A 26425-nucleotide genomic window follows, 5' to 3' on the forward strand; every position below is an offset into this window, starting at 1 on the left:
CATTTTGGCTTTCCTCCCAACAACTCATTTCATTTAAGCATTTATTTAGGAAGAGGATAGGGTACTTTACAGTAGAAACACTTCTAAACCAGCATTTATGAAAGTGTGCTGTGGCCAGTAGACTTCCAAGAGATCTTAATAGATGATCCCTCAAAAAATAGTTCCATTGTTAAATATGTCTGGGAGATGCTAACTACTATATTATTCCTCTCCTGGAAATTCGAAGTACTCATTAGGACATTTAAAACTTTGAGAGGGCCTGTAATATAGAAGTATTTTTTAACTTTAATCAATATGCAGACGCTGTTGATTTGCTCACCAAGGACCATTCTCTCTTGCCTGTAGAACATTGATTTTGTTCACATAGCAATGTTCAAAAGCTGGGAACATTGGTTTAGTCAACCATCTTCCCCAATTATTAGTTTAAGGGAGGGTATGTGGCTCAGTCAACAAGATACTGTGAAGACTTCTGGGGAAAATATTCTTCTCTAAATAGAACTTAAAGTGCTTTTGCTATAGCCCCCTCTGCGCTTTGGACACTGCTGTATAAGGATGGGATGTATGGAGCTGTAGCAGCTGCTTGTGAACATGAGAGGAAACCTCCCTAACACAGAGCATGGCTAGCTGAAATTATAGTAAATAACTGGTTCCTGATATTATTGAACAATCCAACCAGCTTGACAAATGGCCTTATGAATTAAGCCAAGTATAGTTTTTTGTTGGAGATCTTGCTCTCTCACCTAGGCTGGAGTGCAGTGGTACAATTATGGCTCACTGCAACCTCCACCTCCCAGGCTCAAGTGATCCTCCTTCCTACCTTAGCCTCCTGAGTAGCTGGGACCATGGATGTACACTTCCACACCCGGCTAATTTTTGTATTCTTGGTAGAGATGGGGTTTCACCATGTTGCCCAGGCTGGTCTTGAACTCCTGGACTCAAACAATCTGCCCACCTCAGCCTCCCAAAGTGCTAGGATTATAGGCATAAGCCACCATGCCTGGCCAAGTGTACCTCTAAGCATAGACAAAAATCAATCTAACTGATATGCCTAGCAGTGTTCAAACTTATTTGATAGTGGGACTTTTTATGTGGAAAACCTCTATTAAGATGGTATACCATGGAGCACAGTTTGAAAACTCTGGTGTAAGACCTTTGTTATCATAGTAATAGCTGCATCCCCTGTTGCCTCAAATCACCTCTACCTTCAACTCAGCTGGAGTGTTACACTGGGTGTATCAGTCCATTCTCATGCTGCTAATAAAGACATACCTGAGACTGGGCAATTTATAAATAAAAAGGTTCAATGGACTCACAGTTCCATGTGGCTGGGGAGGCCTCACAATCATGGCAGAAGGTGAAGGGGGAACAAAGGCACGTCTTACATGGCAGCAGGTAAGAGCATCTGCAGGGGAACTGCCCTTTATTAAACCATCAGATCTTGTGAGACTTATTCACTGTTATGAAAACAGCATGAGAAAACCCACCCCCATGATTCAATTACCTCCTACCAGGTCCCTCCCATGACCCATGGGGATTATGGGAGCTACAATTCAAGATGACATTTGGGTGAGGACACAGCCAAACCATATCACTGGGCTTTAACAGGCTCTGAGAGTGACTGCGATAGGAACATTACCCCAACACAAAGCCCAGATTTACGTGGTTAGCAAAAAGAGTTTTAACAGAAATAATTCTGTTTTAGGATGCCTTTCCCCCAGGAGCAACTTTAGCCAGTTTGACAAGCATTTTAAAATGATACTATGGTTAATACATGCAAGTTTTGTGTAGTCATAACTTGTAAGGGAAGGATTTTACCAATTTTTTTGTACATCTTTACATGCATGAGGAAATGGAGGCAGGCTCAGGAAGACTTAGGAATTTGCCTAGATTCACAAAGTTATTTAGCTGCACAATTAGAATCTTCTAAAGTTATTCCCAAGATTTCTGGAGAAAGCTTTCTTCATAGCCTCAGTTCAGGATGAAATCATAACAAGCTTTTGAGTTAACAGATTGCCAGTACATTTGTGCCTGAAAAGGTGAGAAAAAGGATGGTTCACAAAGCTTTTCTCCTATAGGTAGGAAGTATATTTGTCTATTTGTTTTATATTTTTAAGTTCTTTTTCAAAAACTGTACAAGTAACCACATATATGAAACTTTGAAAGGAGATATAAAAAGGGAATGGAAAACTCCCCCACCCCCATTGCATCTTCTTTCCCCCTCCCTCAGGTAAACTAACAACTTATGACGTATCCTTCCATACTATTTTTGTATATACATGTGGATAGAGATTTAAAAAAAAAAAGTGTAAAAATTGAATCAAATCATCCCCATTTCTCAGAACCTCACTTTTATCTTTTACTAATTTATCATGATCATCCTGTGCTTTAAGTGGATATAATTCATTCATTTTAATAGCTGCATATTACATTATGTTGCTATAGTCAGCATTTTAATTCCCTATTTATGAATATTAATCTTGTTTCTAGTTATTTTGTATGGAATATACCTATACACCCACAGTACAGAGATTTAGATATAACAGCATATATGTGCACATATATTTATATGTACTATCTATCCTTGATATAACTTTTTTCTTGGTAGACCAGCATTTCAAAACTGGTTTGCTTGATAAGATGAGTATTATTAATTTAAAAGGTTTGTAGCAGCTTTCTATCATATTCTCACCACCACTGGATGTTGTCACTCTAAAATTTGTTTCTGGTAATCATTGGGAAACATGGTTAATACAGGAATACTTCATTTTATGTGCTTAACCTTATTTTCCAGATATTGCGTTTTGGGGGTTTTGTTGTTTTTACAAATTGAGGGTTTGTGGTAATCCTGCATGGAGCAAGTCTATCAGTGCCATTTTCCCAACAGCATGTGCTAACTTCATGTCTGTGTTATGTTTTCATAATTCTCATAATAAAAATGTTTGAGTCATCAGTTCTGTTTGATGTTACTGTTGTAATTGCTCTGGGGCTCCATAGAATGCACCCATAGAAGCTGGAAAACTTAAATATTGAGTGTGTTCTGACTGCTGTCCAACTGGCCATTCCCCCCATCTCTCTCTTCTTCAGGCTTTCCAATTTTCTGAGACACAGCAATATCAAGATTAGGCCAACTAATAACTCCACAATGGCCTCTGAGTGTTCAAATAAAAGGAAGAGTCACATGTCTGTCACTTCAAATAATCTAGAAATGGTTAAGCTTAGTGAGGATGGCATGCCAAAAGCCAAGACAGACAAAGTTAGGCCTCTTGTGCCAAATAGCCAAGTTATGAATGTAAAGGAAAAGTTCTTGAAGGAAATTAGACGTTCTAACTTTAGTGAATACATGAATAATAAAGCAAAACCACCTTATTGCTGATATGAAGCTTTTAGAGTTCTGGATAGATCAAACCAGGCATGACATTGCCTTGAGCCAAAGCCCAATTCAGAGCAAGACTGTAACTTTCTCCAATTCTATGAAGGCTGAGAGAGGTGCAGAAGATGAATAAGAAAAGTTGGAAGCTAGCAGAGGTTCGTTCATGAGGTTCGAGTACAGAAGCTGTCTCACAACATAAAAGTGCAAGATGAAGCAGCAAATGCTGATGGAGAAACTGAGCAAGTTATGCTGAAGATCTAGCTAAGATCATTGAAGAATGTGGCTACATTAAACAGGTTTTCAACATAGGCAAATCAGTCATATTGGAAGAAGCTGCCACGTACGAATTTCATGACCAGAGGGAAGTCATTGCCTGTCTTCAAAGCTTCAAAGACAGGCTGAATCTATTGTTAGGAGCTAATGTAGCTGGTGACTTTAGGTTGAAGTCAATGCTCATTTACCATTCTGAAAATTCTAAGACTCTTCAGATTTATGCTAAACTTACTCTGTGTGTAACTCTAAGTGGAACAACGAAGCCTGTGACAGCACATCTCTTTATAGCATGGTTTACTGGATATTTGAAGCCCACTGTTGAGACTTGAGACTGCTCAGAAAAAAGTTTTTTTTCAAAGTATTACTGCTCATTGACAATGCATCTAGTAACTCAAGAGCTCTGATGGAGATGTACAAGGAGATTAATATTGTTTCCATGCTTGCTAACAACATTCATTTTACAGCTCATGGATCAAGGAGTAATACAGACTTTCAAGTCTTATTTAAGAAATATATTTTGTAAGGCTATAGCTGTGATATCAGTGATTCCTCTGATGGATCTGGGCAAAGTGAATTGAAAATTTTACGGGTTTACCCTTTTATACACCACTGAAAACACTGATGACTCATAGGAGGTGGTCAAAATACTAATAATGGGGATTTAGAAGAAGTTAATTCCAACTCTCATGGTTGACTTTTAGGGGTATAAGACTTCAGGGAAGGAAGTCACCGAAGATGTGGTGAAAACAGCAAGAGAAATAGAAATGAAGCCCAAAGATGTGACTGAATTGCTGCAGTCTCATGATAAAACTTGAATAGATGAGGAGCCTCTTCCTATGGATGAGCAAAGAAAGTGGTTTCATGAGAAGAAATCTACTCAGTGAGCATATTGTGAATATTGTTGAAAGGATAACAAAGGATATAGAATATTACATAAACTTAGTTGGCAAAACAGCAGCAAGGTTTGAAAGGATTGACTTTAATTTTGAAACAAGTTCTGTTGTGGGTAAGACCCTTTCAAACAGCATTGCCTACTACAGAGAAATCTTTTGTGAAAGAAGAGTCAGGCAATGTGGCAACTTTCATCATTGCCTTATTATAAGAAATTGTCCCAACCACCCCGACCTTCAGCCCTTTGATCAGTCAGCAACCATCAACATCAAGGCAAGACCCTCCAGCAGCAAAAAGATTACAACTCACTGAAGTCTCAGATAATCCTTAGCACTTTTTAGCAACAAGGTATTTTTAATCATGGCATGTGCATTGTGTTTTAGACATAATGCCATTGTATACGCAGACTACAGTATACTCAGACTACAGTATACTGTAAATGTAACCTTTATATACACTGAGGAACCCCCAAAATTGTGACCCCCTTTCCTGCAGCATTCACTTTATTGTAGTGCTCTGGAACCAAACCTACAAAACCCCCGAGGGATGCCTGTATTATTGTTTTAATTTGCACTTCTTTGATTATTACTGATCTTGAGTAACTTTTCTGGTATCTATTGAGCAATGGAATTGCTTTTTATGAAAGCTAGCCAGTGTGATAGGTTTAGCTACATATGTCTTCTGAAAAAGTGTTCAGAGAATGGCATACGTAGAACATCCGGTACTTTGTGAGCATGTGTGCCCATGTGTATGCTCACATTATTGCTCAAGGATTCCCATATTACTAGTTAATAGACAATTTTTAATAAGATAATATCTTTGAAATATATGATATCTATATGCAAACATCAATATTTAACCTAATATAAAAAGCTGTATAAATTTGGAAAAAGGAACTTCATCTTAAAAACTAGTGTATTCCATATTCACATTATAGAATGACCTTCCTAAAATGATGTAATAATCCCTTTCCAGGTTTTATAGTCGCATCTTTTCATGTTTATGATTTTAATTTTTAAAAAAACCATTTCAAATTGGAAAAGAAGATTGCATTAGTCCAGTTTTATAGGTAAGAGACTTGAGGCCCAAGAGGAGCATGGTTGTGTCTTTAAATATTAGTTGAATATTTATGATTTAGTGACATGATCATAGGATCATAACTATTACTGGAATCTAGTTTTCAAAGGCATTCCTGATGTTTGGTGTGATTTTTTGCTATTATATATAAAAATCACAATAAATGCTCTGACAAACACATTTCTGTCAGTGTCTCTATTATTTCCTTAGGTTTGATTCCTAGATTTGAAGTACTGGGTCAAGTGTTGTGAATATTTCAAAGGCTCGTGAATCACTAGTTTTCAAGGCCAACCATTTCAGACTTCTCTTTTGGTATAGACAAAAGCCAAGCCTAGAAGGGAGGAGTCAATGTTATTATATAGAGCACCATGTTCTCAATGTTGTTTTAGTCTTTTCTCAACTCATATTCCATATTTCATCTATGCCCTTTACTTAGGTGTGATAATTCTCTTTCCCCCAATATTCAAAATGACTTTATAGATACTCTATCAATGGCTACAGCCCACTTTTTCCCCTTCATATTCAGGTAATTTATTTTTTCATGTATTTTTTAAGTTTTGGGGTACACGTGCAGGATGTGCAGGTTACCTAGGTAAACATGTACCACGGTTTGCTGCACTTAACCCACCACCTAGGTATTAAGCCCCACATGCATTAGCTCTTTTCCCTAATACTCTCCTCTCACCCTCCCCTGACAGGCCCTAGGTGTGTGTTGCTCCCCTCCCTATGTCCATGTGTTCTCACTGTTCAGCTCCCACTTATAAGTGAGAACATGCAGTGTTTGCTTTTCTGTTCCTGTGTTAGTTTGCTGAGGATAATCAGCCCACTTTTAACATGATACTGATTATCAGCCCTCATTCTCTCTGCGCTGGACTTAGAAAAGATTACGTTGATCTTCCTTGATTTTAAATGAACTTACAAGCAGGATTACACACCAAAAAAAAAAAAAAAAAAAAAAAACTCTTTCCTCCAAGCCAGCTATTTAATGTAAGTACCTATGTTAAATCCCCCATTTAGGATATAAATGTAAGACCCACATGTTCAGAGATATGTATCCAGCTTGCTTTATCTGGCTTTTCACACCAGGGTTAAAGCCTGATGCTAACATGAGATAGATATCATCAAAAAGATGCATATTTTTACTCAGGCCAAGGATATTACAGTAGGTCTGGAGTATTTATCTATCCATAGCTCTGCCTGTACCTTGACCTTTATCTGTATCTTTCTTATCTCCGAGCCCTGTCTCTGAATCAGTTTTGTCGTACATCAGTAATGTTCATGACACTTTTACATTGCAGATTAAATATTATTGTGACTTTTAATTTTAGGTACCTAGTAGATGAAATCAAGAAAAGAGAAGGATTCAAGTTACTGATGGAAGTAAGTGATTACATAATTGTGCTTGTGATTTTGTCAGTTAACAGTGATGAAGATGGTAATTTTCTAATCTGTTATATATTTCATTGGTTTTGTGTTGCAGACTTAAAAACAAGTCATTAGCTTAATCCGTAGTCTATTACGTTAATTTACTCTATTAGTGAATACTTTTCCTTTGTTGGATTCACAGAATATACATGCCTTTAAGCATTGAAAATTAAAATGCTCAATAATAATTACCAAGGATAATATTGAATAAATTATGACCTCTATCTTGATATATAAATTGCATACTGATTGTACTGCAAATATTCATCTGTGATGTAGTGGTGCCTGCATGTGAAAAATCAATTAAGTGAATGTACAATACTGCATACAGTTTTCTCTTTCTATAAAATAATGAGAGCATATTAGCTTTGGAGCAATAGGAAAATAAGTCATTTTGTTGATGTTGGATTGTTTGCTATGTGTAAGAAATAAGGTGGTTACAAAGGTAGAGAATATTTTTTTCTAAAACATGTTTGGAAAATATAGTGCGTAATTCTGGTTTTTAATAAATATAAATTGCAAGGTTATCTTAGATTTTGTTATAGTATATGTATTATAGCAGTTTTTAACCTAATGTAAAAATAACCTAGAGATTCCAGTCTTGGAGCCTGTGCTATACATAAGAAATGTAGTTGGCTAGGCACGGTGGCTCACACCTGTAATCAGCACTTTGAGAGGCCAAGGCAGGCATCACGAGGTCAGGAGTTCGAGACCAGCCTAACATGGCGAAACCCTGTCTCTACTAAAAATACAAAAATTAGTCGAGTGTGGTGGCTCATGCTTGTAATCCCAGCTACTCGGGAGGCTGAGGCAGGAGAATTGCTTAAACCTGGGAGGCGGTGGTTGCAGTGAGCTGAGATCACGCCATTGCACTCCAGCCTGTACAACAAGAGTGAAACTGCCTCAGAAAAAAAAAGTAAAAAGAAAAAGAAATCTAGCTTTTTTTTGGTATTTATTCAATAAGATGCATTGAACAATTACTATGTCAGGCATGGTTCTAGGCACAGGAGATAGAAAACAGAAAATATCCCCGATTTCATGATGCTTACATTCAAGTGGAAAGTGAAAGGCACTAAATAAGCAAATTAATTAATAGGGAAATCAGGTAGTCTTAAAACAATAAAACATGTTCATGAGATAATCTAGTATACAAATAATTAGACAGGTTATAGATATAGTACTGTATTTGGGGGAAAAGTGTAGAATGCTGAAATGGGGATGGCTTATTTGGTTTGGGTAATCTGGGTAGGGGATTTTAAGGTTATCTTTGAGCTGAGACCTGAATAAAGATAAACAGCAAGCCACGCGGATGTTTGAGGAAAAGACATTCTGGCAGAATTGGTAAACAACTGCAAGGCTTAAAGCTGAAAAGAGTTCTGTCTTTGAGCAGCCAAAAAAAGTTGTATTGAATGAAGGGGAGTGTGCAGCAGGTGATGGAATTGCAGAGGTGGGCAGAGACCAGATCAGGTGGTGGTCAGGTAGGTCAAGGTAAGGCCTTTAGCCTGTATTCCAAATGTAGTCAACTGGAGATGTTTTAAGAAGACAGGAGTCTGGACTTGCATTTTAAAAGATTCTTGATGTCGTGAGAAGACAGGAATGTTGAAAAAGCAATAGTGAAGAGAGGACAAGAGAAAAATAAGCAAGACAAACTCAAACTGTTTTTAGTAGCCAAAGTGAAATATGACAATAGTCCTCAGGGAAGTTTGGGAAATACTTTCCAGAGAATCTAGAGCATGGATTCCACTACTATCTACAAAAGAAGCATCGGATTAGAAAGTTCTAAGCTTCCAAAGTTCCAGAAAGCTAGAGATATGCAAGATCTTGCATGCATACCAAAATGATTAATAAACAACTTTCTGGTAGTACTATAAAGACAACAAATTTAGAGTGCCAGAAGTTCTATAGAACAGACAACCTGGTTTCTTCAACAGGCCAGTGACATGAGGAAAAAATAGAGGGAACAGTGATTATCTCTCTTTAGGTTCAAAGAGACTGAAGAGGGATAACAACCAAATAAGGCATATAGACCTTGTTGAAATCCCAGTTTGAACAAGCCAACTGTAAAAAGTAATTCTTGTAACAGTTGGGGAGTTTTGAATATGAACTGGCTATTAGATGGTGTCAAGGAATTGTCAATTTTGTGAGGCATAATGGCATTATAACATGTAAGAAAATGTCTCTAGTTTTTATATTTTCTCGGGTTTGAGTTTCTTCTTCATTTTCTCCAATTTGAGTTGTGTTATTTTCTCTGGTGATGGGAGCTATAGTGCTTATGAAAAGTCCTGTACACCTTGAAACGGTACAGTCTTTTGATAGAGCTGAAAGTGATGAGAAAAAAGATGGGCCGATTAAAAAGTTGTTTATATATTCTTCCTAAAGTCTTAGAAAAGAGAAACCACTTACCATCATCATTAGGAAATTGCAAACACTCATGGCCTTGCCATGAAAGCTAAAGTGGGATTTAATTATTAGTCAGCCTTCTGCCCCTGGATTTTTCATCTGTGGGAGCCAGCTGGGCCACGAGCAGTGAAGGTGGTTTTCTAAATGGTTTTCCAGAATTCCTGGTGTAAGGATTTTTGTATGTGATCTGCATTTGCCGCTTTTCTTTTTATTACACTGAGAAAGCAGAGTTAGACCTTGGATGTCAAATATAAATATTAAGTTGATAGTCTTTTTGCTAGTATATATGCATTTGTATGTCTATATATGTGCATTTGAGAGAGAGAGAGAGAGAGTATATGTGTCACTGTTGTCTAACAGCAAGGAGAAAGTTAAGTGGAACATTGGAAATTGTAGATGAACATGACAAGACAATACCCAGTACTTGAATATTTTTTCCTGAAAATAACTTTCAATCATCAAGAAAATGTATTATTTTAAGTCAATTCTGAATTATTCATAGGCCCCTGAAAATCATCTTTCTGTGTTGGATCATAAGGTCTAATAGATGTTTTTCCTAGATGTATATTCATTCTTATACTATCATTCACATATTTTATTTTTATCTCTTGGGAGAGTCCTAATTATTCAACCTTTTTTGTTTTTCTTTTCTGAAGGTCTACACTAGGAGGAGTTATTAATGTTTCATCAACTTTGAGTTATAGAAGATCTTCGAGGACATATAGTCAACTTCCTGCACAATGCAGGAAACCTATCTTAACAGTATCTGTTAACAGGTGGTCAACCTCTGATTGAATACTTCCTATTTGCAGATAATTCGCTAGTTCATTCCTCTTCCAGATAGCTCTAATTATTCATGTTCTAATAGTGAACCTACTAATATGTATCAAGCACATTGTGATTTCTTACATTATCTTGTTATATAGTTTTTAGATTACAACTACCTAATTGCTTAATCTGATGCACATTATTTTAGTCTTCATCTTGCTGAAATTCTGTAGCATTATATGTTATCCATTCACTCCCTCTCGATAGTCTCCCATCTTAGTTTCTTTGATTTCCTTTCCCAATTTCTCTTTCCATGTGACTTGTTCTTTTCAGTCTCCATGTAAGGGTCTTTTCATCAGGGCACTCCCCTTAAATATTCTTCTACAACACTCTGTCTTTGGCCACATAGTCTCCCTGAAATGTCTTCACATCCAGAACTTCACATCAATAGCCTCTTTGTCTTCATCCTCAACTTAGCTCCTAAACTCCAGGCCTTTGGATATGAATATATCCTGAAATTTTCACCTAGACATCACAGACACCTCAATTTCAACATTTCTAAAACTTAAGTGTAGTATCTTCCTTACCAAAATTCCACTTTCTTCTTTTGGTCATTAGAGCTATGATCCACCCAAGCAAAAGTCTTGATGTTCTTACTATCTCCTTTTCCTCCCTGCTATCTTGAATACTTAGTCTTCTCCACTTCCAAAGCCACTGCCTTAGTTCAAGATCTCATCACTCTTCAGGTTGGTACTATCTAGGTACTGTCTCCTAACTTGTGTCCCACTTCCAGTCTTAGATCCCCTCCAGCCTAACTGCCACACTGCTGCTAAAGCAGCTTTTCGAAGATGAGATCTATTTCCTAGAGTAGTGAAACTCTCCAGTAACTCCATGTTCCTCTAGAATCAAGCCCAAGCTTCCAAGCATGTCATATGAGAAGTCCTTCATGACATGACTCCCATCTTCGTTTCTAGCTTCACCTCTCTTCAATACACCCTGTCCTCTATTCATTCCAAGTTCAGAAACTGTTAGTCATTTTCTTGTCCTGATGCCTGTCAATATCTATAACATAGAAAGCTTTGCTTATTAAGTTGAACAGCTTGGTTACTCCTTGCTGGACATTATTTCTTAATGTTTGCCTTCAAATATACTACATCAAGAAATTAACAGTGATGTACCTCACTAGTACACATTTTAATGGAGCTACTCATCCACTTTAAGAGACATCTCTTTTTACCATTATGGCCCCAAATAATAGTCACTGAGTTCAGTGCTTGCTGTGTGCCAGACACGGTACTAAATTTTGAAAACACATTTTCTCTTTAATGATCAAACCAACGCTGTGGGGCAGACAACATCATCAATATTTTATAGTTTAGGAAGCAGAAACTGAGAAAGTTTGATACTCATCCCAAAGATCTGATCAAGTTGAAATTCAAAGCCACATCCTTGCAACTCCAAAACTTAGGCTTTTTGTGCTATCCAGTGCTGCCTTTGAGATTTTTCAATAGTCTAATCTTAACACCTATAAGCTTGAAGTCAATTAAAATTCACCATTCCAGCTTTTTCTTCAGTCTATATTTGCATGATTGTTTGAATCTGTGTGCTGGATTCTGCATTTATATTTATTAAAACAAAATAATGCTAGCTTTTTGTTATTCTTCTGATCTAATGATATTGTAAGCAAAGGAGATGAATTTCTTTTGATATGACTCAGTTTTAGAGAATGTGAGCTGCTACCTCTTAGTGACCACTAATTTCTTCCCCAAATGGTCTCAAAATTTGCTAAATAATTGATAAAGAACTTTAGAATATATTTTGTTTGAAAACCAGTATAGAATGTATTCAAACTCTTCTTTAATGGCACATTACTCCTTTATCATGAATTTTTAAAGATTATGACAATGCACTTGCTGCTCCAGAGTTTTTGTACCCTTCACTAGACCACTTGGAGTCCCGTAATACTTTCCTAATTTTGTGGATTTTAGAACATAGACTAAAGGTGTTCTCAGGACACCCAAGAAGTCAGACTTTCATATATGTAGGCAATTAAAATTAAGGGGTATATAAATTATTTTACTCTGAAAATACTCATTAGTGCTTTGAAGTCTCTTTAAAAATTATGTAAAATACAAGCTACAGAGGCAGAGACCGGAAAAAGTCAAGTATATTTTCACAAAAATTCAAAGACTTTTTCAACTCTTAATTTTGGAAATGACCAAAGCGAAGATATTCCAAATGAAACATCAAATTTCTTCCAATGAAATGAAGTGTCAAGAAGGGCTTTATAAGCTTTCAAATGTTGTAGCACTGAAGCCATTCCATTCTAAAAGTGCTTAGTGATAGATCCAATTCCTTTTGCCCAAACAAACTTACTAAACAATGTAAAAGGTCTAAATCCTAACTTGTAAAATATAGAACCCATAACAGCAGATAAAACATCATAAACTGTTTTGTAATGTTCCTATGCAAATGAAAGGGAATAACAAATTTGGTGATGTATTAGAGTCCATTCAGAAGACAAGAACTGCATGGTAAAGTGGGAAAGTAATATCAAGAATTATTAACAAGGGATTGGAGTAATGGAGGATCGCCTCATAGGAGAAAATGAAAAACCTAAAAATGAACAGGAGCAGCAGATACAGAGAGCAGCCACCACTCCTGGAACTGAGAGCACCCAAGGGAGAGGCCATCCCTTCCCAGGACTGAGGTCTAGACCTCTTCAGAGAGAGAGTATGACCTTGGCTCATAGGATAGCAGAAAAGTTTACTGAGGCGTTACATTGGTGGTACTCACTAGAAATCTAGTCTTGAGTGCTGAGCTGAGGGAAGCCATACACAGGGGCCATGCCACAACTTGGAAATCACTGCAAGCTACCTAGAAGGAGTGCCAGAGAAGTCATTCAAGGCAAGGTGCCTAGGCTGGCATCTCTCTCCTATGAAACCACCTGAGAGTATGCCAGGAAAAGCCATTTATGGGCCCTCCATTTGCTGCCTTTCTGCTGTGATGCCACCTGAAAGGGGTGTACTGGGGGAAGCTATTGGGGTAGACAGGTGGGGGTGTGCTCAAGTTTCTGGTCACCAGTGCTGCTGAAAAGAACCTCAGATTCTGTAGGAGACCCATGAAGTCAGCACACCACACCAGGAAGTCATTCCTTCCTTCTCCAGTGTCTCTCCAGCACCCTCTGCTGACAAAGTCTAAGACTGGACAAGATGTCAAGGGAGAAATATCTGCAGAGTCCACCTACATTATTTTAGGACACTCAAAAAAGGGTAGATTTCTGGCTGAGAGGCAATAAATCGATAACTGACATAACACAATCTAGTGACAGATAATTACCATATTTTTCTTCTACTTTCTAGTCAGGTATAGTTACTTCATTTGAAAAAAAGTGTTCACATTAAATGCTCAAAGAATTTGGGAGTTCAGTACAGTCTATCCTAGATAAATCAATTATTATATTAGGTTGCTGCAAAAGTAATTGCAGTTTTTGCCATTACTTTCAATACATCAGAAATCCAGGTATAAATTGTGTAGATTTGTAAGAATGATTGTAGTCTCATAAATGTGAAAATTGAGTTGAATTAGTGTTTTATTTTTAACTACTCTTTATTTTGAAGATTTATAGCTTTTTTCTTGTCAAGTCCAGTAAGAATATTAACAATTTCCGAGATGAAAGGATAAGAGGAAGAACTTATCTCGTTGAACTGAGAATGTTTCTGGGCATTCACTTATGATTTAAAATCCACTAAAATCAAAACATACATATACATATATAAATATGTATGTCTCACCAGTCTTGATTTTAAGATATGAGATGATGGGTCTTTCCTCTTGATGAAATGCTTTGAAACTTTATATACTGGAACATAATTGACGGTTATTGAGAACTGTTATAACATTGGTTATTACAAACTGTTTATGGCAGAAAATGAAAATCAGTTCAAATATTGTCAGTGTGAAGCATCAAATGAGGAAGATGCATATGACACAGTCTTTCCTGAATACAATTCTATATGTCTAATTTGTGAACCCCCAACATAATGTCCCAAATCTCCTAGTCATTGAGTACAAGTCTTTTGGTCATCGCATTGCCTATGTTTTTGTCCAGTGAGGACAAAGCCTCGTCTGCGTGACAAAGGCTGGGCTAAAGCCTGTTAGAATACAAGTCCCATGTTTAAGCAAGTCATGTCTAATAGAAAAACAGACTGGCAGGGAAGATAACTGGGTTATGATTACTTAGTGTAGAACATAAACTGCCCACTTCAGAATCAATTGACATGCTTCATAAAATGCCAATTCTTTAGCCTTTTCTAGGATGGACTTAGACATTGGGCATTTTGAACATAGGAACTCAGAATCTACATTTTGAATAGGTCTCCTAGCTAATTCGTACTTTTACTGATATTTGAGAGCTGGGAGTCAAGGTGATGCTCTATTTTCAAAAGCAGTATTGGCTAGGGTCATAGTAGTGCTGGTTAGCGAAGCCCAAGCATGTCATGCTGCTATCAACTCACAGGTAATCAAAGCTTTTGCATTTGCCAGGTATAGGGGCCAACTTTGGCTGCCTTAAGAAAAATAATTATTGGAAACCTATGATGGTATAGCAAATAACTTAAGGATCAGTGTTGGAGAGAGAGGATCCAAGGCATCTCTGAGCATGTATGTAAGCAGGCACTAACTGACGATCAGAGCTGGGTTGAGTCAGCTTCAGACTTTACTGTTTTTTCCTGATCTTTGCACATTTTTTAAGATGAAAGAGAACCTGCTAGGTGCATACCATGGAGAAGAAATTTTTTAAAGCGGATGTTAGCAGAAGGCAGAAGGGATTGCTACTCTGTAAGATTCTGATATGTTAAAATTTTATACACATAACTCTTGAAGAAACTAGCTAAAAGTAATTGCATTCCAAGATAAATCTTAGGATAACAAACAACTTTATATTTTTTCTAATTCTCAGCCTGAATATGCCAATATTTGCTTTTGGTACATTCCACCGAGCCTCAGAGAGATGGAAGAAGGACCCGAGTTCTGGGCAAAACTTAATTTGGTAAGTAATAAGCAAATGGTATTTTTCTTTTTGATGAAGTAGATTCAGTGCACATTATCTGTTGATCCTATAAATAATTCTGTGCTTGCTAGGCCCTCTTATCTAGAGAAGTGTCTTCTAGTTCGTTAAAAAGTAATGACAGGGCAAGCAGTTGTAGACATTTTTTACATTTAACAAATTAACATGGTTGACACACACACCCAAAACAATTAGGTTGTTCCTAAGATAGTTTGTTAGAAGTTCTGGCTCACAGTGTACTTCAGGAAGTGCCATCTGGTCATGGGACACAAGGTTAAAGTTGTGTGATGAATGACTACTTATTTCAACTCTGCTACTGCATCTGTCTGTTGCATCACCTTACTTGGAAATAATGTTAGAAGTCTAAATCTGATACTTTCTGTAAGCGTGAGACCTTCTGTCTTCAACAAAGGCCCTATGTCTTACACCCAAGGGGATTACATAAAAGAGAAAAGAGATGCTAGCAGTGGGTTTCAGCTGATCATCGAAAATGTGCTTGGAAGTGTCTTCATACACAGCTGTCAGGGCTGATGATACAGTGTGAGGAGAGGCCCCAGACTCCAGTGACTGCTTGTGCCTCATCTACTCCTAGCACGGTCCTGCCAGTTATAATCCTGCCTCTAATCCAGATTTCCAAGAACTATGGAGTCTCGTGAGTAACACTACTTGATCCCACTTTCCAGATATATGAACATAATGCATGTTGAAAGTGAACCCATGGGAGCTCCACTGGGGATTACGTGGCCGTGACATGTAGAGTGCAAGTTCTTATGGGCTAGCACCATCAAAATCAGGCAATTTCCTACCTCTTGAGTGGGATTCAAGTCAGCATAGCTGACTTTATGACCCTGGTTAGTAAAGCTCTGACTTGCAAACCTCTCCTTACCCTCAGGGGAAAAATGATTTTTGTTTTTGGCAATTTTCGTGGTCCATAGCCTATTTGCCCTTTAGAAGACAAACAAAAAACTCCCTACTCAGGTAAGTGACAAACATTTGTTGAGCGTCCACTATACTATGCACTGGAAATACAAACATCAAAAGGACGTGTCTCTGCCCTTGAGAAACTCAATATTCCCAGAGACAATGAGTAAAGGGACAATCGCGAGGTAACCAAGAAGTACCTGAATGGAAATTAACTGTTTGCAGTGAAAGTAGAGAGAAAGGGTATCTACCCCATGAGCAATAAGCAGATGCCAGTCAGGGGACAATTGTAAAGAAGTGGATCCCAGGAAGAATCACAGCATGAGAACTCAGGCTCAAGAGAGGAGAATGTGATTCAAAGATCACAGGGGTGCAAAGAAGCAGTGATGGGAGGTGAGAAGAGTAACAGGCAGAGGGAGGGGGTCATGGAGCCTTGTCTTCCATGGCAGAAAGCTTGGGATTTTTGCCCCAGTCTAACTAGAAGGAAGACGGCAGAGCATAGCCTTTAAGTCATGGTCACTGATTGCCTCACTTGGCAGCATGTCCTTTTAGCTTCAGGTCATTTTCTGTTTGTTCATGGCTCAGACCTCCTAACCTGTAACATAAGAGGTGTATTCTGTATTGGTCATCTATTATCAAACCCTATATCAGGTAGCAAAGATGGGGAGAGATGGATGGTATTATATCTGTGCCCATATCCATTTCAGGCAGTTAGCATAGACTTTGTGTCTTGTATTTCTGTCACACACAAAATAGCAAAGTGCTTAAGAATACATTTCAGATGTTAAGTTACCCTTGAAGAGAAACAGGAACTGGACAATGTGAAAATTTAGTGGTGAAGTTTAGAGGAACATTTTTTCACTTTGATGGGATGTGGCTGACATTTTTTAGTAGGGTAGAGAAAGAAATTACAAGTTGAGAAAGATATGGTCACCATTTTTCTCACTAAGCTAGAAATTGTTTAAGAAAAACAATGAAGAATATGATATTTGTGTCTTAGTACTGTTGGACTGACAGGGATTAGAATAACTAGATAGACTCATTATGTTTGTTTTTAGAAAAATTGAAATTGAGTATGGATATATATAAGCTAATCTCAGATAATACAGAATATAATGCATTTTTTTTTCCAAGATGGAGTCTTGCTCTGTCACCCAGGCTGGGGTGCAATGGCATGATCTCTGCTCACTGCAGCCTCTGCCTCCCAGGTTCAAGTGATTCCCACACCCTCAGTCTCCTGAGTAGCTGTGATCACAGGCACCCACCATCATACCTAGCTAAATTTTTGTATTTTTTTCGAGATAGGGTTTCACCATGTTGGCCAGGCTTTGACCTCAGGTGATCCACCTGCCTCGGCCTCCCAAATTGCTGAGATTACAGGCATGAGCCACCGTACCCGGCCTGTAATGCACTTTTTATCTTAAAATTCCCATTCTCTTTTATCCCCAATATTTGCCAAAATGGATGATCATACTGTAAATATCCAGTTTATTTTCTTTACTGTCAGCCATCTTGGACTCTCCATCCCTTAATTTTGGAAATGCTTTTCTGCCATTTGCAACCATGGTTTCCCCTTGCCTGATCTAGTAACAACTTCATTTGTTATAGTTGCTACTGAATAGAAAAAAGGCATGCTGCAGACAAATTATTACTGGTCCTGAGTTTCTTAATTTCCTATCATTCTCTCCCTGCAAGTCGGGGTGTGTGCATGAATTTGGCAAGGGGGAAGGGAGATTTATGTATATACATAGTTTACGTGGTTTTATGCTTACTGTAGAATGAGAATGCAAGTATATGATTTATAACCTGTAGTGTACTTAAAGCACACTTGAAATTTATTTCAGGGTTTATCTTGGATAGAGAATCACAAATAAATAAGGCTTTGCCCTCTGATTCAGACTAATGTCAGGTTGAGCTGTCAGATTTCAGAATCGCTGGTGTGATAAATCTTCCATTTGGCAGCAGAAGGGGAGAGGGATTATTTGGTAATGAATCTGGAGAGTTGGAGGATATAAGCGCATATGTATGCTTGCAAGTATGTGCACATACATGAGACTATTTGAGAAGACAATCACTCTGTGGCCTAACAATACAATGACATTCTGTGATACCGGATCACCGAGTTCCAGTGACTTCTCTTTTTGAGATGCCCTCCATAAAAATCCTCCTCTTTCTAACTCTCACTCATTATGATATCTTAGGTCTTCATTACTTCCCTACCTAGATTGTATTTGTCTCTTTTCTGGTCTCTGCCTCCTGCCATCTCTCCTTTTCCAGTTTATTTTCTTTACTGTCAGCCCGTCTTTACCTCCATCTCTGCTTCATCATGTCACTCTTCTGCTGGAAGTCTCTGACTTACTTCCTGTCCCCTAGTCCCATATAGCAACAGTTCTCAACCCTGTCAGAGTCAATGACCACTATTTATAGTAAACATAATATTTAGGAGAATAATATACCCTTTACTCTCCTAAAATGAAACCAATGAAATACATGACCTCCCTATACAGTTTTGTAAAAGGCAAACATAAGACTTTATACACAGTATGAAAGTTTAAGTTTTATTATATAAATACTTGAGCATGACAGTATTGGAATACATAAGGAAGTGATAAGATTCTTGCATATACTCTTAGAAACACACTGAATGTAGGCTCTTTATGAATGCAGACTATTATAAGTAGGTGATGTTAGTGATGAAAATAACAGCAACAGTGTGGTATTAATGATGTTCATAATTTTTGAAAAGTACAACTTTTGCGAATACTCTGAAGAAATCATTTTCCCTTGCTTTACACGGTAGTAGAAAACTATTAAAAACGGCCACAAAATATTTGGCATTGGTATGTAAAACAGTTAGGTTTTGTGCTTGAATAATTATAACCAGGCTTCTTACCTCATGCATTTCTACTAGGACATTTGAAAGTTGTGTAAAACATAGGACAGTTCAATGTCACTCAAGATTGCTCTGCACAGTGCAGGGCAGCTGATACCTCTGGTCTCCACCTACTAAATGCCAGTAGCAACCCCCTCAAAATCATGAAAATCCAAAGCATTTACCCAAATTTCCTAGGTGTTCCCTAGGAATGTTGTACCATTTCCTTGAGAACCACTGTCTCACAGGATAAAATCTTACCAATCGAATCTTGTCTCTTTGGCATCCAAAGCCCTCCATGTCAGTCCTAAGGCACTTTTCTAACTCAACACATGTGACTTTCTGTACTGAGTAAATTGGGCCGGAGGAGTTAGGAAACACTGGAAACTGGGTAATGGATATTTTTCACTAGTCAAATTGACAAATCACTGTAGCTTTTAAATGTTGATGTTGTCTACTGTTGGTGAGTGTCAGGAGACTCCTGTAAGCTGTTCATGGGTAAATTTTGTAGCATTTTTCTGAAAAGCAACTTTATAAAACTTATCAAATATCTTAGTTTCATTTTTCCTTCAGCAATTCCTTTTCTAAAAGTGTATTAAAAAGTTATAGAAATATGGGGAAGAAGCTAAGACATTCAGAGGCATTTTAAAATGGCAAATACTTCAGAAGAAACTATTCAACTATAGAGAACTGGCTAAATTTTAGTACATAAATAAATTTCTAGTGTCCAGACAAGATTGTGTTTCAAAATAATTCATATTTTAAAAAGGGGTTTAAAACAGCCACTGTAGTATGACACTAATATCGAAATGTTATGCTTAAATATACATACTTAAGTACATATAAAATACTGTGTATGCTTTAAGGATGCATAAGAGGTGCCAAAATATTCTTAAAGTTGTAGGTGATTTTTTATATTTCTCTGCAATTTGAAAATTCTATAATTAATGTATGTTTGTGAAAACAACAATATTAAAATGAGATACCTTAGTGAAGTAATTGATCCAATGAAGCCACAGATTTCCTTGAGTGCTTTACCTAGACAAAAAGTTATCCAGGTTTTAACCATGTATTCCCCCAAGGGCCACAAAAAAATTAGCATTAATCCCAATATGGTATGTTTTTACCATTTTAAAATTATCTACACGTATTAAATCTACATGCTATATTTCTAAAGTAACAAAGTTTTTATAAGGATGAATTTTAAAGTTTTAAATATGAAAATGTTTTAATATTTTCTTCTTGTACCACTCTAAGGATCATGATTATAACAATGTTCAATCAATTAGCTTGCAAACTATTTTCTCTCATGACATGTTCCCAGGTATTGTGTCCAATATGTCATTCCTTCCCATCTCTCCCTCCTTGCTACAATACACACAGTATCTGCATTGGTTTTAAGTTTAGACACATTGCTAGTGGTGGTTCATAGTGATTTTCAATAGGCTTCCTCGGTTTCCCTGAAAGCTTCTGGTAGTGTGGTTAGAGTTACACTTTGCTTTTGTTTTGTTAAGACGGAGTCTCACTCTGTCGCCAGGGCTGGAGTGCAGTGGCACAATCTTGGCTTACTGCAACCTCTGCCTCCTAGGTTCAACCGATGCTCCTGCCTCAGCCTCCTGAGTTGCTGGGATTACAGCTGCTCACCACTACGCCCCGCTAATTTTTTGTGTTTTTAGTAGAGATGGGGTTTCACCATGTTGACCAGGCTGGTCTCAAACCCCTGACCTCATGATTCACCCACCTCGGCCTCCCAAAGTGCTTGGATTATAGGCATGACCCACCGCACCCAGTCCTATACTTTGCTTTCTAAAGTAACTTCCTGAAATAAGGTTGTATCTTTGCTTCTTCTGAAGCTGCCTCATAGTGATCAGATATTGAGGATGAGGAAGTTGAGGATAGAATGCAAAGATAAGATGGGAAATATTAGACCCAGAGAACATAATTGAAAATTCTACTAGTTTGTTTTGCCCCATCATTACTCGGTATTCTGATGTAGAAGATTTCCTCTTTTGTCAATATTTCATAAATAAGTACAATATGCCAATAAAATTTACATTCTTAAAAGTAACAAGCTGTCTTTTCGTATTCATTTATGGTTATTTCAACTTTTCTTTCATTTGCTGACCTGCATAGTTGTGACTAATATTAGTCATTTATAACAGGCTCCTTTCTCCTTAATTAGTAGAGGGGAAATAAATCTTAAAATCTACTTGACGGGTTTTATTGTTTGGTGATACAACTTGATATTCCAGATATCTTTAGAAAGAATTTAGTATTCTCCCTGGCAGGTTTCTGATTAACGGCACTTGAAGATGAGACTGTATAATCTGAGCAGGGTGATGTGCTTCCGTAGAAACCTCACAGTGAAGACATCCACACAGGCTGCTGCTTTGGATTTTTGGGAGGATTTTGTGTCTCTTTCCTTGCCCCATTTATTTCCTGAATGTCTTTTTGCATGTCTAGTATCTGGACTTATTTCTAGCCGCTCTAACAGCAATTCTGTATATGACTCCTGATCTCTTAGGGACTCATAGGATATGCATACACACATGCGCACATGTTCACGAGTTCACAACAATTGAAAGCTTCGGTGTATTTTTCAGAACTCTGATTTTGTCATTGTCTTTGACATTAGTATATTCACTCATTTTTGGATTGTGAACTAAAAGCACCTGTGTCTTTAAAAGTGCAGCACTTTAAAAAATGTTCAAAAACCTTATGCTACAGAATTTATAGTATATCCTTCAAAAATCCTGTTTCTTAGTAGTTATCAACTCACTTTCAAGCTGTACTTTGAAATTTGTTTAAAGAGTCTAATATCAAAGTGCTTTTAAAGAAAATAGTTCTAAATATGACTTAAGAGGCTCCCCTTATTTGGATAGTGGCTGGCATGTAGATTTCAAGAATGCTTAACTAATGAATGTCCTGCGTTTTGTAGATATCGTGTGCTCTTTCCCCAAACTATTAAAACCTAAGGATAAAATGTTGTCTTAAGTATTCTGTCAGGTAGAGATATGTATGATTTGTCATGCATTCTAATGGTAATCAGTTTTGTTCTTATGCCATTCTGCAACTAAGGGTCAAGAAGCCACTTAGGTACTTCTGAAATAATTATGGCCAGCTTCAGCAATCTGCTGAAGAAGCTGGAGTGTTCCTTCAGCTGAAGGGCAGGGCATACTCAACTCAGTACTTTTCTCACTTTTATGTTCATCTCTTTTCCAGTTGTTAATTGTTGTCTAAATGTACTCCACTGGATTTATACAATTTCAACCAACAAAAGCTCCAATAAAATTCTTGTTGCATGCACATGTTTAAGGGGAAGTTCGTGATGAGTTTTCCTTTGTATTTAATAGCATCTTTCAATGCATAAAATTTGTTATTACTTTGCTTATTTGCTGATTAATATATTGTTTTGTGGTCTTTAAACATTTTCATAGATATAAGTGTTTTATGCATAGTAACTTGAACTCTCCAGAAAAGCCAGATAAGTACAGATGCCCTCATTATAAGTTTTTTTTTCTTTCCTTAACAGCCTCCCTTCTCTTGTTTCTGTTGGACTGTTCTAATTTATTGGGGCATAAGTTCTGAGTTTAGCCTATCTCTTGAAAATTGAAATAGAGAAGAATGAAGCTGGCATTTCTACAGGCTGAGGCTGAGCTCACGGGCCTGAGGTCAGGGATGAGACCATCTCTGAGCTCACGGGCCTGAGGTTAGGATGAGACGTTCTCTCAGAGGAATTTTCATGGGAGTGGCCACCCACAGCTCACAACAGTAAACACTTGTTCACTTGTGACCGACTGATCCACTGGGCACCCTCGATGACAGTCATGGGAAATGAGGCCAAGGAACACAGCTAAATCTGCATTTCATGAACATCTATTGTTCTGCACACATACGTGAGGCATGAGTATACTATTCTCTGTACTGGAGTGCCACTGGCTTTCTGTATAATATTTGCACATGAGCCAAGTATATCACTTAAGTCTGTTTTAGTGTCTGTTCATGTAAGGTCTACGTGAAATAATTCTGAATTCCCAAATATATCAGGGTGAACATCGAGGAAAAGCAGAAGCTTAATTAATGCTTATGGGCCACTTACCACTGTGTCTGATTTGGTTTACTCAGTCGAGTTGCAAACCCAAATACATATAGAAGCTAGACAAGTAGCATAAATGAGAGGAACCTGAGCAAAACATAGTAGGGAGTGATGGGGACTGTGATACACTGAGGTGTATTGGTCCCAGCTAAAGGGAACAACCTCTACTCAGCTCCTAATCATGACTGCCATGCAGGAATGCAGGCCAGGGTTGCCAGGTCCTTTTTTAAGAGAAGCTAGATAATATACAGATGCTTACATGAACCCTTTGTTTTTAATGTTTTCAATATTGGCAAATGATTTAGAAATGTGTAATATACATTTGTCAGTGGGATCTGGCCTTCAGACTTTTAGCTTCCAATTCTTACCTAAATTAATCAGTCCTTGATTACCTGTGTGTCACTGGAAGCTCCTCAAGATGAGAGTTTGTCCCTTCATCTTTGCTCCTCCATGACAGCAGTTCTGGGATTGGCCCACTATCGACTGAGGGATGCTTGAGCTCTGTCATCTACCAGAAGATAACTGTCTCATACTGTCAGACCTGTCAAGTGGGTGTTTTAAGGACAGTAACCTTGTGGCAAATGTGGCAACACAGTTTAGACATATGGGTGTGGGTACATTTTGATCTTGTGTTTTCTCCTTTCCTGATTCCAAGAACTAGACGGGGCCTCTGGGCTTCAATGCCTTCTCCTGAGGTTTGTGTGTTCTGAAGATGTCTATCTTCCTAGATGTTCTGGTAGCCTAAGCTGGCCCATGATTAGACCATAGAGGAGACAAAGAGGCAGGCACAGGGAGAAGCAGGGGAAATTTCCCTCAAGCCAGAGGAGGGTGCAGGAGACAGAATTTCTACAGATAGGAATCATCCTCAGCTTCCCTGTTTTGCGTAACCTAAGGAGGTATCGGTGTGTGTGTGTGCATGTGTGTTACAGACATTGGAACTTCTGCCCATATCCTAACAGATAAGGATACAGCACTGTCACCATGTACCAAGACATCATGTTGGTTCAGGTCATAGGTATTTCACTAGTTGCTGGATGAACCAATGACCTAAATATGAGCACTGAATAAGATCCTCATTATCTCTACAGAATCCTTTGGCGCTGTGGGAGCTGTAATAACGACTGAGTAACTTTCAGCCTTGCCTAGGATGGTGGCTTGTCGTTGGATTTAATTTTATTTAGAGAAAATAAAGTACAGTACTGTGACATTTCTTGCACACTTGAGTTTATGGAGCAAAATCCATACATACAACCATTAAGGAAATTGCTCTGGACTTGATGCAGTATTTGTTGTTGCAAAAACAAAGAATGGACCCCTGGGCTGAAAGGAAAAGACTTTTTTTTCCATGGTCTCTTTGAAGTCCTTTTGCCAGTGCCCAGCCTGCCCCCTGGTGGCACTTTTGCTCACATTTTCATTCACAGCTGGAAAATGACACTAAATGCGGAGTGAACAAATGCTGTGAAAATGTTATAGAATTACAGCATCACAGGTGTCAGGGGTATCTGATTCTGCCAGACCAGGAAAGACTCACATAAGTCAGAAATTCTCAGAGGATCAAATAGTTCCTTCTCTTCACTTCAAATGTTTCTTTCTTCATCTTTATCTCAGAGGAAGTCACATCCCTTGTCTCCAAAGCAAACTTTTCCACGTTTGCCTTTGAGGCTTCTTTGTGCCTCAGAGGTCTTTGCACCTCCAGTCTCGCCACTCTCTTCCTTCTCCCCCTCTCCCTCCCTCTCTCCTTCTGAAGATTTCATTCTTATTTCCTCTAATATCTTGTCCCCCCAATTGATAAATATGTCCAAGGCTTCAGTGAAAGAAATGACAGTTTTTCCTTAATGTTGTTTTCCCCTCAAGCTACTTCACTTTCTCTTTCCTCATCCCTTTGGACCAAACTCCTGGAAATAATCTTCAAATGGCTTGCCCTCTATAAACAAGTAGTCCCTCTCATAATTTATAAAACCATTCTCATAATTTGGGGCATTTAGGTTTCCAGGATTTTGCTATTGTAAACAATAACAGATGACCATCTTTTGCTCACATCTGCTTTTGCTATTATTTCCAGAAGATAAAGTGCTCAAAATTTAATTGCTGACTATGAAAAAACTCATGCAGCTTTGAGCCTGATTAGCTTTGTATTACTAATTTTTAAGTCTGTATACATTTACAATGCCAGCAGTAAGGAAAGAGTGCACAAGGTTCAATCTAACTCTGACAACGTCGGGTGTTATAAGGATAAGGGGGGTATGGGGAGTTATTTAGAAGGTAAAATCCTATCTCAAGTTTATTTTGCACATATTTATTAATTGTTGGTAGGCTGAGCAATTTCTCTTTTCTGATTGTCAGTGTATTCATTCTCATATTTTGAGTATTTATATTTTGAGATCTGATGTTTTTCCTTATAAATTTGAATTAAGGGTAACATGGTTTGGGTTTTAAAGCTGTCTTTGTAGCATGGAATGCAAATATGGCCTTCAGGATAATGTCCTTTGTATTTAGTCTTGCTGTTTTTTCATTGCACAGAGGTTTTAAATTTTTTATGTATTCAAATCTGTCAATCTTTTCCTTCATAATTTATTCCACTGCTTCAAAGCTGAAGTTACTGATTTCTCATAAACCTGATATTCTATTCCATGTCCTGCTGGCTTTACTGTCATTCAATTTTTTGTATTTAAATCCTTAATCCACGTAGAGGTTATTTTAGTGTACCATGCAAAGTATGAATCTAACCTGATCATTTCCTCAAAGTATTATCAAGTTTTTCTAATTAATTCTTCCTAACACTTTATTATAAGGGTCTTATGTGTTACAATTTTAAAAACTATTTCAGTTTTCCAATCTGTTCTGTTGATCTGCGTTTGTTTTTGTGCCAAGAACCAAAGGACTTAAATGGCTTTCCTTTACGATAGGTTCTTAAATCTGCCAAAACTATCCTCCTGGATCCTTTGTAAAATAGCATTCTTTAATAGTATTTTTAGTTTTTATATGTGTTTTAGAACCCTTTAAGTTAATGACTTCTTTTAAACATTCTTATTGAAGATTAAATCACTGATTCTAGAGTTAATAATGTCTCTGCCACTCACTGGCTGCATGACCATGAACAAGTTACTGAAACTTGCTTTCCTTTCATTTTTCCATCAATAACACGAGGATATTTAAAAACTACCTACCTCATAGAACTTTGATGGGAATTGACTGGTATAATGCTTAAATACTGTAAAGTGCTTAGAATAGTGCCTGGCACAGAGTAAATGCTTGATAAACATT

At 37.7% G+C, this 26425-nt stretch overlaps 1 protein-coding gene across 10 annotated transcripts in view; it reads left to right on the top strand.

Annotated features, from left to right (window-relative positions):
* Positions 1-26425, top strand: part of GADL1 (glutamate decarboxylase like 1) — a 300401-nt gene that overhangs the window by 230213 nt on the left and 43763 nt on the right. For 9 of the 10 annotated variants that reach the window (XM_063636873.1, XM_063636874.1, XM_063636881.1 and 6 more), the window contains 2 exons: positions 6940-6991; positions 15165-15254. In XM_063636873.1, coding sequence (XP_063492943.1) covers positions 6940-6991; positions 15165-15254 — 142 coding nt within the window. Of the gene's footprint in view, positions 1-6939; positions 6992-15164; positions 15255-15864; positions 15925-26425 lie in introns of all 10 variants that reach the window. The other variant, XM_063636894.1, reaches the window with a different exon arrangement.

This window comes from Symphalangus syndactylus, chromosome 1 (assembly GCF_028878055.3).
Source record: "Symphalangus syndactylus isolate Jambi chromosome 1, NHGRI_mSymSyn1-v2.1_pri, whole genome shotgun sequence".
Lineage (NCBI taxonomy): Eukaryota > Metazoa > Chordata > Mammalia > Primates > Hylobatidae > Symphalangus > Symphalangus syndactylus.